Below are 15,586 nucleotides of genomic sequence, written 5' to 3' on the forward strand. Positions count from 1 at the left end.
ACACACACACACACACACACACACACACACACACACACACACACACACACTAGCATCACACCACATGGTTGCCAGGCTGGGTACCTGGCATATACTTACGAAGCACTTAGTAAATATTTATTGAAAGGAGGAATGAACCCATCTCAGTCTACTGTAGAACCAATATATGTTCTGGTGTGAACTTGAACTCATTCATCTTACCACCAGTGTGGAAGCAGAGACCATGCTTCTTCCAATCACATGACTGTATGAAGCGGGCTCCTGGCATCTTTCCCTTCCCATCTCCCAAGGCTCCAGGAGTGAACCAAGCGCTAGCTACAGTGTCACACGTGAGGGAAATCCTCCCTTTTACACAGCGTGGATAACCCACTGTCTGTCTTCCTAGGGGCGGGTTCCTACCTCAGCTGAGTTCCTCTGGCTGCTCTCATAGGGCTTGCTTTTGGGAGGAGGTGGAGGAGGGACAGCAGCCATCAGCCCATCGGTCTGCAAAGATGGGGAGCCTGGAAGTGATACAAAAGAGATAGAGTGACGATTTACTCAAGACACCTCATAAAAATAATGCTTGCCGCCAGGGAACCTGTACTAGCCTCATACGCATTGCTGTAGCCATTTCTGAGGTTTCTATGGAAAGAATGGAGAGGACCAGCATGACCACAGGTGCCCTTTAATTAGCCAGAAAGCTTCACATGACATTCTGAAGCGTAAATTCCAACGTTTACTCTTAAGCTGGGGACGAGAACATTTCCTCACTTTAGGAAAATGCTCTCTGATATGCCCTGTGTTTAGCGAAATATATATGCTCTGCAGGAAGCCTCACCTGGCTGCACCAAACCCTTGCCCACTGTCTTTATTTGGCTCTGGCAGATGTGTGCTCCCTATGCCTCTAAGAACCTTCAAGTTGTCGAGCGCTTTATATAGCTGGTCTCAGATTGACAGCAGCATAGGGACTGGGCCTATTTATTAGCCCTGAATGGGTCTAACTAGTCAGTGACAACTTTGTAAGTGCCTCGTGGTTGGAAAGGGACAGGAAGACCCTTAAGGTTGCTACTGAAGTAAGTGCAACTCCAGTCCTTTGATGATAAAACCAAACACCCTCATGCAATTTGTGGCTGGTTTGACTGAGAACTGGCAGGTTCATGGTCATACTCCATTTCCTAGCAGAATGAATCTAGGAGATATGGAAAAACTCACTTAGGGTCCTTGTAGCTTTGGGAGTGAGGGGAGGTGGGCTCAAGGCTGTAGACTGTGGGGGTGAAGAGCTGTGGAATGGTGTCAGCCGGCTGTCCACCAACTGGAGACTCTTTGGCCTCTGGGATTTTCTGCCTGGGCTCTGGAGACAAAGGAAGAAATCAAAAACATTAAACCCTCATGGTAGACTTTGCTCATCTCAATAAACCCAGAACAGCCTTACATGGCGGACAGAAACTAACAGAAGGGCTTAATTCCAAGGGCCATTTGTCTTTCTGTTCTCTAGTGTGTGGGTACACACGCACGTGAGGACCAGGCTGGCTTGGTTATCTGACTCTATCTACTCCTCTCCACTAATACGCCTGAACCCAGAGCTCAATGTTCTGGCTAGTTTAGCCATGCACGGAAACCGCATGCAAGCTGTCATGCCCACCCACTCCTCACACTTCCCTCCTGACCCAGCCCTCTCCAATTGTCACTTTTACACAGCAGACACTCCGGCAGAGATACACACTGGGAATGACACCCAAACACAGATAACTTCTGGTCTGACCACCGGCTCGATTCTTTGACGCTCAGTGAAAGTTGGTCTTGCAAACATTTAACACCTTGGCGTGGCTTATGGAAGAGGAAGAAGCGTCTGCTTTAAAAATGAAAAAGTTTGCACCGACTCACGGAACGCAGTGGCAAGAGCCACAATTCCAAGTGCAACCCACGTGCTGACGCTGTGGGTATGCGATCTTGTGCCGATATTGACTTAGAGACTTGAGACTCTCTGTGTAATGCTTTTTCCCTGCCATCTGTGATGTGACACCACCACGGGCTGCTGTGTCCTGAGACTAGCTGCAGCCAGCCTTCTCTCTGTGACTCACTGCTGTGCAGTGATTGAAGAGGTAATAGTGGAGGGGCAGGCAGTGGTACCCGGCCAGTGTTGGCTTGCACTTGTTTGTTCTCATTCTCTCTCTCTCTCTCCCCCTCTCTCTTTACCATTATATCAGGTTCTGGAGCTTTCTCTGCAATGACTTGTGACTTGCTCAGACCCCAGTCTTTTCTCTTGAACTTGCTAATCCGGTTTTCACTGTCTTCTTTGGGTGGCAGGTCTTCGACTCTGGCACCCGACGAAGCTCTGCGCTCAAACAGTGGTTCCAGGATGGACCTGTCAGCCAGGAAGGACAAAAGTCACAAAGCACTGGTCCCAGAATGATAAGACTTCACCACACCGCACCAGCAAGACCCTCCACTCCATCTTTATCCAACTTGTCAGGTTCTCAGAGTCTAACGATCAAACAAACAACTCAGAGTAAAATGTACAGAAATGAGATTATCATGGGAAACGGAGAAAATATTAGTGAATCTTTATCACCCCTTGCCCCTGCATGTTATGTATTTGTTCTCTTATGGATATATGCACGTGTGTGTGCAGGTCACGTGCAGGCATGCAAGCATACGTGTGAAGGTCTGACGTCAGTACTGAGCATCTCCCTCTATCACTTTCCACCTTATTTTTTAAGACGGAGCCTCTCACTGAACGGAGAGCTGTCAGAGCCTGCCTATCTCCACTCAACCCTAGCACGGGGGTTACAGATGTGTGCTGTCACATCTGGCTTTGATGTGGACTCAAACCCAGGTCCTCGTGCTCGTGCGCTTTCCTGACAGACTCAGCTCCCCAGGCCCCATCAGTATATACTCTCTTCTGGGAAGAGAAAAAGACAGAACCCGTCAGGTCAAAGAGTGACACATCTCTCTGGAGCTCTCCGTAGTGGGTCACAGCTTGTGTGCTGGGGCTGCTGGGCCCGCGTCAGTTCTACCCACACTGACTTGCTGGGTAACCTGGGCACAATCTCAGGTTCCTTATCTGCAAAAACGGGACGCTCGGCACCAATGAGTGTTTTTGAGAAATGCCTGCTAGGTATAATGCTAGATTTCCAAGTCCCATAACGAAAACTGGTCCACTGAAGAATCATGATCAAACACTACACACGGAGGGGAGGGGTGGAGACATGACGTGAATATTTTAGGTGAGGGCAGGTTTTCTTTACGATTCAAAACATAGAAAGAGTAGCCTTTTGTTTGTTTGTTTGTTTGTTGCTATTGTTGTTTGAGACAGGGTTTCTCTGTGTAGCCCTGGCTGTCCATGACTCACTTTGTAGACCACCCTGACCTCAAACTCATTGAGATTCACTCTGCCAGAGTGCTGGGGCTATAGGCATGTGTCACCGTGCCCAGTCAAAGAGTAGCCTGATTTTTAAAAATTAAGACATAACTGGGTATTTCATGAAAGAGACAGTCCAATTTTTTAAATCTTGGTTTTACTTATTACTAAGTAAAAATAAGGTATTTGGAGCTGAGGATGACAGCTTATGCCTATAGTCCCAGCTACGCAGTAAGTGGAGGCAGGAGGATTACTCAAGTTAGATTGGGCAAAGTTTTTGTTACAGTTTAGTACTGAGTTTCATTTCGAGCTAGTCTTGTTTCATCTACATACCCAATTACAGCCGCCCCGCCCTTTATTAAATGACTTGGGAGGGGATGCCTGCTGTCATAGCTACCATATTTTCAGAGGGCATTCCTATAAGACAAGGTCTCATTTTCATAACCACAGTGCCATTATCATGCTTAAAACTGAGTCATTCCCTAATCTCATCAAACATACAATCTTCAAATTTCAGGTGGCTTGACAGAATTAGGATCGGGTCAAGAGTCACTCTCTGTATTAGTTGATCTCCTTAGCAGGCCACTTCTCCCTTTCTTAAGCCCTGGATTAAATATTGTTGTCACCAGCTATGACCCCAAGGGATGGTGCCTGAGGCAGCACTGACATTACTGTGGTTGTGGCCTTCAGATTCCTAGTTCTTCTTTGTAGGTTTTTATTGTTATTGCTTTTAGTCTGGTGTCACAATATTGCTGTCTTGGTTTGCCCAGAAATGGCCCCCACGAGCTCTTTGGTTTGAACATTTAGTCATCAGGGAATGGCGCTATTTGAGAAGGACTTGAAGATGGCCTTGTCAGAGCAAGTTTATCGCTGGAGGTTTCAAAATCCCACGCCCAGCCTGTCTATCTGTCTCTCCCCCCACCTCTGTGGATCAGGATGAAACTCTCAGCCACTGTCCTGGCACCAGGAGTGCCACCATGTTCCCGCATGTCCCCACCATGATAATAGACTGACCAACTGAAACTGTAAACAGCCCTCAATTCAGTGCTTTATTTTCAAAGATTTGCCTTAGTCATGGTGTCTCTTCACAGCAATAGAATAGGAACTAAGACAAGAGATTAGGGTAGCCCTGAAATTTCAGAAATCTTCCTTTCTTAAGCCTTTTGAGTGTTGGGATTGTAGGTATGAGCCATAACACCTGGCTGAAAGTTCTTTGTCTTATTTATTTCAAGGTAATGTCTCCTTTTAGAAGTTCTACCTAAATCTCTTCTCTCTCTAACATCTATCATCTCTCCATCATTTTATCAAATAGCAGCAATATCTGCCTGCCTGCCCGCCCACCCACCCACCTACCTACCTACCTACCTACCCAATACTGTACACGCCTAAATCTTTTCTCACGGTTATTTCCCCATTATTATAGTTTTCATCTAAACAATTTCCTTATATTGCATTTCCTATTCATTCACTATTTCACTTGCTGAACAAATTTCTGTATTTTGATTTTTGTAATTTAATAACATTTCATCCTCACAGAGCAGTCCCCTAATAATTTTTGCTAGATTTAAACTGACAAAAAGAAAAAAAAATACATCAATTGCTGATACATATAAGGGAGTGGCACTCAATATTTATCTTGAAAAAGTACTGGAGTACTGAATTCAGTCTGCTGTCCACTGGTTGGCCGCTGGTGGAGGATGGTGTGGTGTAGACATATACCAGGATATCTGCAGCTAAAGGAGGGGTACTGCATTCTGAGACACGGTGTTTTTTCAAGGCCCAGTAGATGAAAAGATCCACAGAAATAAGCGCAGAGAAGAGCACGCATTTCGGTGCCTGACTTCCTATAAAGAGCTACCCTAGGGGGTTCATAGGAGCCTGAGTGCTCACATCAGTTCTGAGGTGGTACTGGTAGTCAGGAGCAGAGATTAAGATGAGATGTGGAGAGCTGGGAAGACGACTTAGTGAGCTAACTACCTGGACAAGCATGAGACCCCAAGTTCAGATCCTCAGCGCCCATGTAGAAACAGCTGGGCGGAGCAGCGCACACTGCAGGCAAGGACGGGGATTGAGGGATCACCGGCCAGCCAGTCTACCTACAGAGTAAGTTCCAGGCTCAGGGAGAGACTGTGCCTCAAAAGGTCAGGTGGAGAGTAACTGAGGAAGATAGCCCAGCACCAATCTCGGATTTCTACACATGCTTGCACGAAGAGCACACACACACACACACACACACACACACACACTCTCTCTCTCTCTCTCTCTCTCTCTCTCTCTCTCTCACACACATACGTACACATGCATGGAAAACTATCTACTGATGTTTCTAATAAACTGAATGTTAAAAACTCATTAAGATGTTTTGTGTGCATATGCGTGTTGTATCATTTCCTACCTTTGGAATTTTACACTATACTGTTCTCTGAATAATTGATAAAGCAAATTAAGTTTGAAATTGTTTTTTAAAATGATATATGTGATGAGAAATGAAGCTGTGCCTAGAAGGCAACTGTGCTCAGTAGGTGGTAAAAGATGAATTTTTCATTTTTTTATTTTTAGTAACAGCATTGTCAGTGACGTTCCTCAGGAAGAACACAAGACGTGAAGGGGGCCAACAACCGTGAACGACTCTCCTCAACACACTGAGTCTCACCTCGGTGCCCAAGGCTAATATCTCAAGGAACTAGTAGTCCTACCTTCCCCAAGTGCAAAGATCAGCCTTACCCATCAGATCCTGGCCTGGAGGGCGCATTGTCAGAGGAGTTGGAGGAGGTGGAGACCACCGAGGAGGCCACGGAGGTGACAGACAGCCTGCGCAAGGTGGAGGACAGGATGTAGGGCAGTACCATGGAGCCTGCTCGGCTCGGCTTCCTCTCCGTCATGCTGGGTGGCTGAAACACACACACAGCCCCTCAGGGTCAGCAGCCTGCAGTGCGGCCCACGCGGTCTAAGGAGGCTGAGCAGGGTGAGTCTCCAGAACGCTGAATGTCACACTTCCACGACAAATATCATCACCAGGGGCTCACCGACCCCATGTGGCATCCTGTTAGATTTGCTTTCTAACACTGGCTGGGTTCTAACCATGGTGGACGAGTGTGGGGTGAAGGAAAGCTCAGTCTTATGGTCTAGGAACGTGGGGGCAAGAAACACACGTGCCTAGACAGTAGTTGTGGGAGCTACTGTCCCACAATGGAGAAGACTTTAGGTGGTTGGGGGTGGGGGCAAGTGGCACAATTTCACTCAGCATGGCCTCAACCTCAGCCGTCCTTCTGTCTCAGTCTCCCACGTGATAAGGTTACGAGCGTGCATCACCACACCTGGCAGGACTGTACACACTGAGGGCTGGAAGAGGTGGTGGCAAAGGTCCTCTGGGGGAAACTCTAGCGGGGCGATACACTGAGCTCTGATGTAAGGACAGAATGTGCAAGTCAGGGGTTCACAACAAGGCTGTTAGAGAGGGCAAGGTGAACTCAGGGACCAAAGATCACAGCCAGGAACCAGAACCAATGACACCATCAGTTGTGAGAGAGGGCAGGTTGGCAGCGCGCTTGCTTCCTTTCGGCTCCTGGAGGGCGGGGGCGGGGGAGGGTAGGAAACACACAGTGACGTAACCTCCTGGAGTGTGTCAGCGATGGCAGGGAAGTCAGTCAGATGCACCCACTGGAAAAGCCAGCTTACAACCCTCCCTTTCCTCTAAAGGTCTGACAAACCAAACTTTTACCAAAACCGAAAAAGATCTGGAAGAGGTGTAATAATTAGTCAGGGCAGGAAGGAATGGCCAGTGTGTGGAACAAGGAAACTGGTGTGCTCCTGAGTGTTCTTAATGTGCCCCACCCCCAGTCCAGCCACCTTGGTGGAACAGCCATGTGTGAAAATTGTAAACTGGGGGCCCACTCACCCAGGGAATCTGGAGCCAGTTATCTGTGTTTCATAAGTACCTGTTTTTAAGGTCAGTCAAGTTTGAGATTATCTAGCCCAAGGGATGGTTCAAGGTGACTATAGGTGCTCTCCTGCCTGACCCATTTGGCATCTGAAGCCCTGAATGACGTCATGAGAGACTAGGGAAAGCCTGAGGGCCATTTGGACAAAGTTTACCAGAGTTATGACCCCATACAGCTTCTCCACTTTCTCCTTGAGTTCACGGAAGCATGAAGAGAGGCGGTCATGCAGAGGCTTGAGCTGCTCTGTCAGCTTCTCCCCGTGAATGCGCATCCCTTCTGTGAGCAGGGGTATCTGGAGGAAACAGCATGAGAGGAAAGAGAAGCGTCTTGGGGAGAGGACAATTCAGATTTGGAGATTTGGGCAAAGGGGGATGGAGTCCAAGAGGCAAAAAAGGAAGATACAAAATTAGCTAATGGAAATGCCACTCTTTAGCCAAGGGCTTGGGACCTCTGTCAGAGGAACAGACAACCATCCAAAGACTCCAGAGAGGCCCAACTGGCAAGGCTGCTACCACTGAGCACTGGGATAATCACTGGTCTTAGACTGCGTTGATGGCTGCTTTTCCAGCAGTATTTATTAAAATAATAAGGAAAAGAATGCGACCCTTATATGTTAGCAAGAAATGAAATACAGGCTAATAAACTAGATTACAGAATTCCTATGTGTGCCAATGTGTGTGTATGTGTGTGTCTTGCATGCATGTACACGTGGAGGACATGGGACAACCTCTGCTGTCATTCCCAGATGCCATCCAGCTTGTTTTGTTTTTTAAAGAAAGGGTCTTTCACTGACCTGGAATTCATCAACTAGACTAGGATGGCTGGTCAGTAAGCCATGAAAACTGCCCACTTCACCTCCCCAACACTACAAGAGGGTACTGCCACATCCAAGCCCTCTCTCTTTCTCTCTCTCTCGCACTTGCAGAGAGAGCCAGAGCCAGAGAGCCAGACAGAGGGAGATGGAGAGAAAGAGACACAGAGAGGGGTCCCAGAAAGTGGCCTGTAGCTACACTTAAGCTACGGAGCCTGCCTTAGGGCCAAGTACAGCAGATACCCATGGCACATTGCACGCAGTCGGCTGCACGCCTCCTTGGCTACCTACTTGTAAGGCGATGAGTCGCTTGAGGAGCTCCACCTTCTCCTGGTCCTCAGGATGCTCTTGTAAGTACTTTTCTGTAAAAAAAGCCTGAAAGAAGAGCACATGCAAACATTACTTATGACACATTCCCGACCCCAGTGGAGAGGCAGACAGCTTCAAAAGGGAGAAAACCTCTATGTCAACCCGGAAAGGTCTAACGGAAAATCTGTCCCTTTCTCAGGACCACTGTTCTCACACAGTGAGTAATGTATATTAAATAAACTCCTTTTTCTATATATAGAGGACAGCTTCCTTAATCCCCAAACCCATACTATAAGCTGGAGAGTTTCCTCATTTTGTAGGTACCTGCGGCTCAGAGAGGTGACACCTGTGTCCGAGAGCATATAGTGGCCAATAGGAAGCCAGAATGAGGCCACAGGAGTGACAGGCCACAAAGCCTGCACTCTTCTGGGATACTGTGTACAAATGGAAACCAGTACTCCACATGTCAGTCTTCCAGCTCCTTTTTCTATGTAAGCTTCTGCCTCATCAAAGGGTTTCCTGGCTATATGTTTATCTATATCCAAATATTCAGCCACTGAACACGTCCCCTAACAGCTATGATTCCTGTCTTTACCTACACCGAATTCATGGCCTCTAATATAAAGAGCACCCTAGCCAAACCCTATTCAGTGTTACAGAGGCCTTTTCATAGTAACAGATGAAACATCCAGTTAGAAGAATCTGTGGTGAAGCTGCGTGGCAGTCTGAATGAGCAATGCCAGCCAAAGGCCCATGTATTTGAACACTTAGCCCCCAGCCGGTAGTGCTCCTTGGGGAGGTCATAGAACCTGTAGGAGATGGAGCCTTGCTGGAGGAAGTCCATCATTGGAATGAGAGTGGAGTTTAGTCTTACTCCATTTCTTGTGCATGGATGAAAATGTGATCAGCTAGCTTCCAGCTCCTGCCACCATGACATGCCATCCCTTCCCTGCCCTGATGGATTCTATGTCTCTGGAGCCATAAACAAAATAAACTCTTTTTCGTTAAGTTGCTTTTGGTCATAGTACTTCATTACAGCAGCAGAGACGTAACTAATACAAGCTAAAACTATCTTCTGTCCATATAATATGGACAGTTGGGCTAGAGATTCCTGGAAACTCTCTCTATATAAAGCATCTCTACTCTCCCTAAAAGTGGCTCCACTGGAAGTGTGTCCTGTACTCTGGGACAACCCTGAGCTGTCTTCCTCCCAGTGGAGAGAATGGCGGGGCATCTGTCAGCTGTGAAGCCATGGACAATTCCTGTGTAATTCCATGTGCCCAGTCAGAAAGGAGAGTGGCGCATGACCCAAAGGGAGGTCCATTCGTCCTGTGAGATCCAGGGGCTCGACTAACCTTCTCATAGTTAGAGAATCCTCCCATGACAGCTGGGTCCACGATGCCACTGAGCAGCATGGAGAGCGGGTGCACAGAGAGGGACCGGTCCCAGGCATGCTGCTGTACACAGTTACTGACCCTCTCGTTGGTCAGCTCCATGGTTTCTATGGCGTTCTCCAAAGGGCTGATTTCTTCCTGAGGAATACAGAGCAGATGGGAGAAGGACCCACTGTGATCTCCACTGCAAAGACTGAAACAAACCTGATCATTCTTCTCAAGAGAGGGAAATTTCCAGGATCCACAGTGGCATTCAACTGCTAAGATTCTGTGTATGTTTTTCTGTTGGTGCATTACAAAATTTCAGCTATTGAAAAATCTTCCTAGGAAGTGGAATGTTGTAAAATGTGGGTTAAGGAAATGAGTGTTTCTCAGAGCAAAATATCTACACATAAAAATGTGAGAAGAAAAAAAAAATCTAGACCTGTAACAACATTGTCTCTTAGGCAAACCCACCACAGTGTCCGAGATGGATGGCTAGTAGACCTGAGACTCTTCTGTGTCACTGAAAATGGAAAGTGTCCCCTGGAAAATTCAGGTACCTCCTTGGTAAGAAAAAGCAAGTCATCTTGGAATTCCTATATCTAGACCCATGCCTCATCACCTTAGGGTCGATTCGGTAGTTAATGGAAGTCAGAAGAAACAGGAAGACCGAGGTATCATGCTGAGTTTTGGCTGAAAAAGTAGTCACGGGGACTAAATCCCTCTTCTAGAAATTCCTCTTCAAAATCATATTTCCCCAAAAACCAGTACCTTCACTTTACCCACCACTGGCCACATGTACTCCTAACCAAGATTTTATTCCTAACATCTCTACCCAGAAAACATTCTTAAATAATATGACTTAGCACCTACAGTGCTACAGCACCTACAGTATTTGATGAGGAATACATCAAATTCTGGGTCAGAATGGCCAGGAAAGATTTTTCTCTTCCTTTCCCTTTTCTTCTACCTTTTCCTTTCTTTGTTTTATCCGACAGGGTTTTGCTACATTGCCCAGGATGTGCTTTAACCCATGATGAGGACCAGAGTAGCCCCAGACTAGCACTGATCCTCTTGATTCATCTTCGCAAATGCTAGTACAGGCATGTGCCATCATGCCCAGCTCCACAAAATGCCTGGCTCCAAGAATATCTTTTTTTCTCCTCTCCCCTCTGTTGGGTATAAAAATCAGTGTTTGTGAATGCCAAATTAGTGCCTAACATTGCCTGTACATAATCAGCTCAGGAACTTTTTCCCAAATGCCTACTTTATGCTAAGAAGTGTCATGCTGTGCACTGGTTACAAAAGGGTTGAAAATACACAGCCAGCTCAGAAATAGGTAGGGGCACTGGCTCTTGGGTTTTGAAGGCACCCAAATCTAAGGATGCATGAATGCCTTGGTTCCAAAGCGATGTAGTATTTACATATAACCTATGCATATCTTTTCATAAAGTTAATTAATTTATCAGTGATAAGATCTCACTTTGTATCCCTGGTTGTCCTGGAACTCACTATGTAGCCCAGGCTGGCCTTGAACTCACAGAAATCTACCTGCCTCTGCCTCTCAGGTACATGAGATTAAACCCATGTACTGTGCCACCATACATGGGTTTGGATGACTGGTACAACGTAGGGTTATAGTGGTGAACATTACACATTATCTAGGGAATAAGTCTGTATATATTTAGAATAGAGGTAGTCATGCTAGACCTAAATACACAGTATACAATCTACAGCTGGTGAATCCCAAGGCTGGCTGAATTGCTGAGAGGGGAATTATATATTCTGTGGGTCCACTGTAATTCAGAGCTGGCGGAGACGGGTGTATCGTTCTAGTAGGAACCCAAGACTTTCAAAAAGGGTGGGTTAGAGACATGTCTAGAATGTGAAGGGCACAGACACCACTACGGATATCCGCCCAGGGTTGTATGTTCCAGAGTTGGCAGCATGGAGAAGGTGGATCCCACACCAAGCTTGACGGGTCTAACTGAACAGTGAGCAAGAGAACAACAAGGCCAGCCTCCCCAAAATGACCTAATGTCAGTAACTACTTAAATCTACTGAAGTCTTAGTTCCAACAGATTTTCTTAGAGATGGGAGGAGATGGATAAAGGTGGACGGAGGGGGGAGGAGACAGGCAGTGGTGGATAGAAGGTGAAGATGGCCACGGATCAAGGCAGACAGACAAGGGAGCAAATGGAAATACATGGAGGTAGGTGGAGATGGATGGAGAGAAATGCAGGTGGAGAGAAGTGAGAATGGGCTCTATAGTGCACACACTGGCGAGCCACAGGAGGCCTTGAACACAAGAGCACATGAAACAGTCAGTGGGATCCATACTCTGAGGTTGTGAGGAACACTGGCTGAAAAGACCGAGGCAGAGAGGCAATAGGAGACCTTTTTTAGTTGTACCAAGCAGAGGCCAGTATGGGATGAAAAAGAAGGCAACAAAAAGAATGGAAGGGGCTTTGGGAAAGATGACGTGGCGGAGAGGCAACTCTCCAGAGGCATCCCAGTAATGTTTCTGGGCACGGGCAGTATTCTGGGAGGACAGGGGACAATGCTCATTAGGCCATGAAAGAACCATTCTTTGAGCGTGACCTTTCGGCTTGATGTTGTAACATCAGTCTTACAAAGCGACCCTATTACACAAGCGCGCTTTTTCTTTCTCCTCTAAAAAACAACGTCGGCCAGAGGAGGCAAGCCAAGCTGGTGCAGACTGCAGTGGGACCGAACAAAAGCGGTTATTATTTCTGCAGATGGAAAGGCTCCCACGACACACCCCCCGCCGGAGCTACAACTCCAAATGACTCACGACTGAAATCTGTTTGACTTCGAACCACTTGAGGATCCCAGGGAAGGAATAGGCTGTCGTGTACGTGGTCCTTTCGATCCACATGGTCTGGTACAAGAAAGAAAACACAAAATGAGACAGTGGCCAGCGTCCGGGTCACAATTGACCCCAAACCTCTGGTGCAGCTGGGGTGAAGACTCCGTTCTCACGTGTCTTCTAGGGAATGGAATACAACTCTTCATAAAACTCAGGGATCGTGGGCTTTGAGTCTGCATGGGGTCAGTCTCCTTGGGCCCTTTTATTCTAAAGATGGAAACTAGAGTGCCGGGAGGTGTGGGTGTGACTCTGCTAGGGTTGTATCAGTAGCAGGACCAGAAGCACAGCCTGCATCTGAGAACTTCCCTCTAGAGGTTTCCACTGAGATGGCAGCCTGCCTGTCAGTGATCAACAGGTCAAGGTTCTCCAACAGGTGAAGCTTCAACCTGCTGTGTGAGCTGATCTGGGGGAAGCCACTGTATCTCACTAGAAGGCAAACAGCGGCGGGAGAGATAGCTCAGGTGGGGATGGCCTGGCCGAGCAAGCATGAAGGCCTGAGATGGACCCCCAGCACTCATGTGCAAAGCCAGATGTGGTGGCATGAGCTCATAGTCCCACTGTTGGGGAGGAGAGATAGAGGAGGGTCCCCAGGGGTTCACTGGGTGGCCAGCTGAGCCAAGCTGATAAGCTGCAGTCCCAGGGGAAGACCCACTGTCAAAATAACAAAGGTGGGAAGCTCTTGAGGAAGGGCACCCAAGGTTGACTTCTGGCCTCCAAATGCACACGTACGACCCCCACCCCTCTCCCCAGCCCCTCCCGTCCCCCCACAGAAGACAAACAGAGTGGACTCACAGCAAACTCATTTTCTGGGTCTTTTTCTCCTTTCCGGAACGGCCGGGAATAGCTGAACTGTTGCACCTCATTGGCTCTGTAGTAGCTGGGAGAGGACAGAGCGGATGCATTGGACCTCATAGAACCAGCCTGCACCCACGCCTGTGGCACACCTGACTCTGAGTTTTACCTCTATGGCTGACAGGGCCAACTGTCCCAGGAGTACATATCCTGGTTTCATACACATCTTATTTTTTTGTACTTGAAGAGTTTATCTTACAGCTCAATTTTAAAAGGTACGTTCACCCACCACATCTGTGATCCATTTGCATAGCTCTGCCATAGTGCTGTCAATCAATCTCACTGGCATGCCAGCTTCTCTAGAGACAGGAAGCAACCTCAAACCCTGGGACCAGTTAGCCCTCAGTGATGTTTGAGTGGATAAATGGGCTAAAGGATCCTGTGCCCAAGAGAAGTTTAGTTTTCCCTATGTTTCAAACCATGTTTAACTTGACAAGCTTTCAGTGAGAAGTAGGTCTCACAGACTTAACATCCTAAATGAAGTCATGCTAGGTAGCCCAGGCTGGCCTTGACCTTGCCTCTCCCTTTCCTTCCACTGTTATGACAAGCACAGGCGTCATGTCTCCCCCGACTGTTTTCTTTCTAAGAACCCACTTACTTCAGGATCTGCTCTGGAACCGGCTTGTCCTTGTAGCTGGGCGGCAAGCTCATCACAGGCTTTACCGTGAAGCACTGCAGGTCTGAGGGCTTATTAAGGAAAAGGCTGGCACTGCAGGTGCCACAGGCAGGGCGGTCCCTGCTACCACCCCTCATCTCCCTTCAGCAGGCATCAGCGCAGCACTGAAATGCGCCCCTGCACATACCGTCACAATGTAGGATTGTCTTAGGACACCTCATGTGGCCAGACACCTGGCAAACATCCTCACCACATGAGATAAGTGTCAGGAAAGTATTATAAGGGAACACATAGCCAGAAATGCTTTTAAATGATTTCTTTTGGATATGCATTCCCCTGGAAACAGCCAGACTCCAGGGAACCAGAAGTGCTATCTTTAGGTGCTGCTGTTGACGGAGTGAGTCCCTTGACAGGGACCAAGTGTTCTGAATTTATCTTTCAAACACACGGCAAACCTACAAGACAGATCATTCTTCTTCTGCTTTTTTCCTTTTGGTTTTTTGAGACAGGGTTTCTCTGTGTAGCCTTGGCTGCCTGGACTCACTTTGTAGACCCAGCTGGCCTCAAGAGATCCACCTGCCTCCTGAGTGCCTCCTGAGTGCTGGGATTAAAGGCGTGCGCCTCCACATGCAGCAACAGATCATTCTTTTTCTTACCTGGAGGCTGAGATAAGCTAAAACTCAAGATTCCACAACTGGGAAGTGAAGTCAGACCCCCCCCCCAAAAAAAAAACAACAACAACAACAACAAAAAAAAAAAACCAGTGTGGGGGCTCTTGCTTTGATGGGATGAAAAGTATTAGAACAGTTTCTCCTGGCACCCTTACAGAGCAGACATAGCCTGCCCCTGTACATACAGGTTCTGCCTCCAAAGACAGATAACCAAATGAGGCTTTTCTTCTGTACTCCCTCGATACAGACTTTCCTCCTAAATGACACAGTGTGACAACATTTACAGAACATTTACTGAATCTGGAACTCTAAGTCAACAAAGAGGGGTTGGGATCAATGGGTAAAGTGCTTGCTATACAAGCACCAGGGCCTGAGTTCCAAATCCCACGACACCGATGAACACACATCCACATACCATAGAATATGGGAGAATATAGGTAGCCTATATGCAAATACAATGTCATATACATGACTGGAAACACTGCAGATCTGGTATCCTTGGCTTGGTAGACAGGGCAGACTAGGGGGGGTGTCCTGGAGCCATGGTCTGGGAGGATATCAAGGAAGCAGATGGATGGCTGTGCATGGTTTCAAGGTCTGCAACGGAATCCTGGAGTTCCTTTTAGTTGGCCACCTGCCTATAGAGCATATTCATTCCTACTCAACTGTGACTCACTATGTCTTCCCGACAGGCCCCAAAGATTTTTACCCTGAACAGTTGAAGGCAGGGTTGGAAGGCTCAGAGAACATCTGCCAGTGGAGAAGGAGTTGCCTCCCTTA

At 47.5% G+C, this 15,586-nt stretch overlaps 1 protein-coding gene across 1 annotated transcript in view; it reads right to left on the reverse strand.

Moving 5' to 3' along the window:
- Dock5 (dedicator of cytokinesis 5) overlaps window positions 1-15,586 on the reverse strand; it is a 178,461-nt gene that overhangs the window by 4,705 nt on the left and 158,170 nt on the right. The window contains exons 42-51 of the mRNA XM_055609624.1: window positions 14,118-14,199; window positions 13,460-13,544; window positions 12,593-12,679; window positions 9,757-9,933; window positions 8,384-8,467; window positions 7,436-7,573; window positions 6,065-6,231; window positions 2,176-2,344; window positions 1,192-1,330; window positions 400-500 (exon numbers count right to left, since the gene is read on the reverse strand). Of these exons, the coding sequence (XP_055465599.1) occupies window positions 400-500; window positions 1,192-1,330; window positions 2,176-2,344; window positions 6,065-6,231; window positions 7,436-7,573; window positions 8,384-8,467; window positions 9,757-9,933; window positions 12,593-12,679; window positions 13,460-13,544; window positions 14,118-14,199 (1,229 nt within the window). The remainder of the gene's footprint in view (window positions 1-399; window positions 501-1,191; window positions 1,331-2,175; window positions 2,345-6,064; window positions 6,232-7,435; window positions 7,574-8,383; window positions 8,468-9,756; window positions 9,934-12,592; window positions 12,680-13,459; window positions 13,545-14,117; window positions 14,200-15,586) is intronic.

The sequence above is a fragment of the Psammomys obesus genome, unplaced genomic scaffold (genome assembly GCF_907164565.1).
Source record: "Psammomys obesus unplaced genomic scaffold, mPsaObe1.curated_primary_1811, whole genome shotgun sequence".
Classification (NCBI taxonomy): domain Eukaryota; kingdom Metazoa; phylum Chordata; class Mammalia; order Rodentia; family Muridae; genus Psammomys; species Psammomys obesus.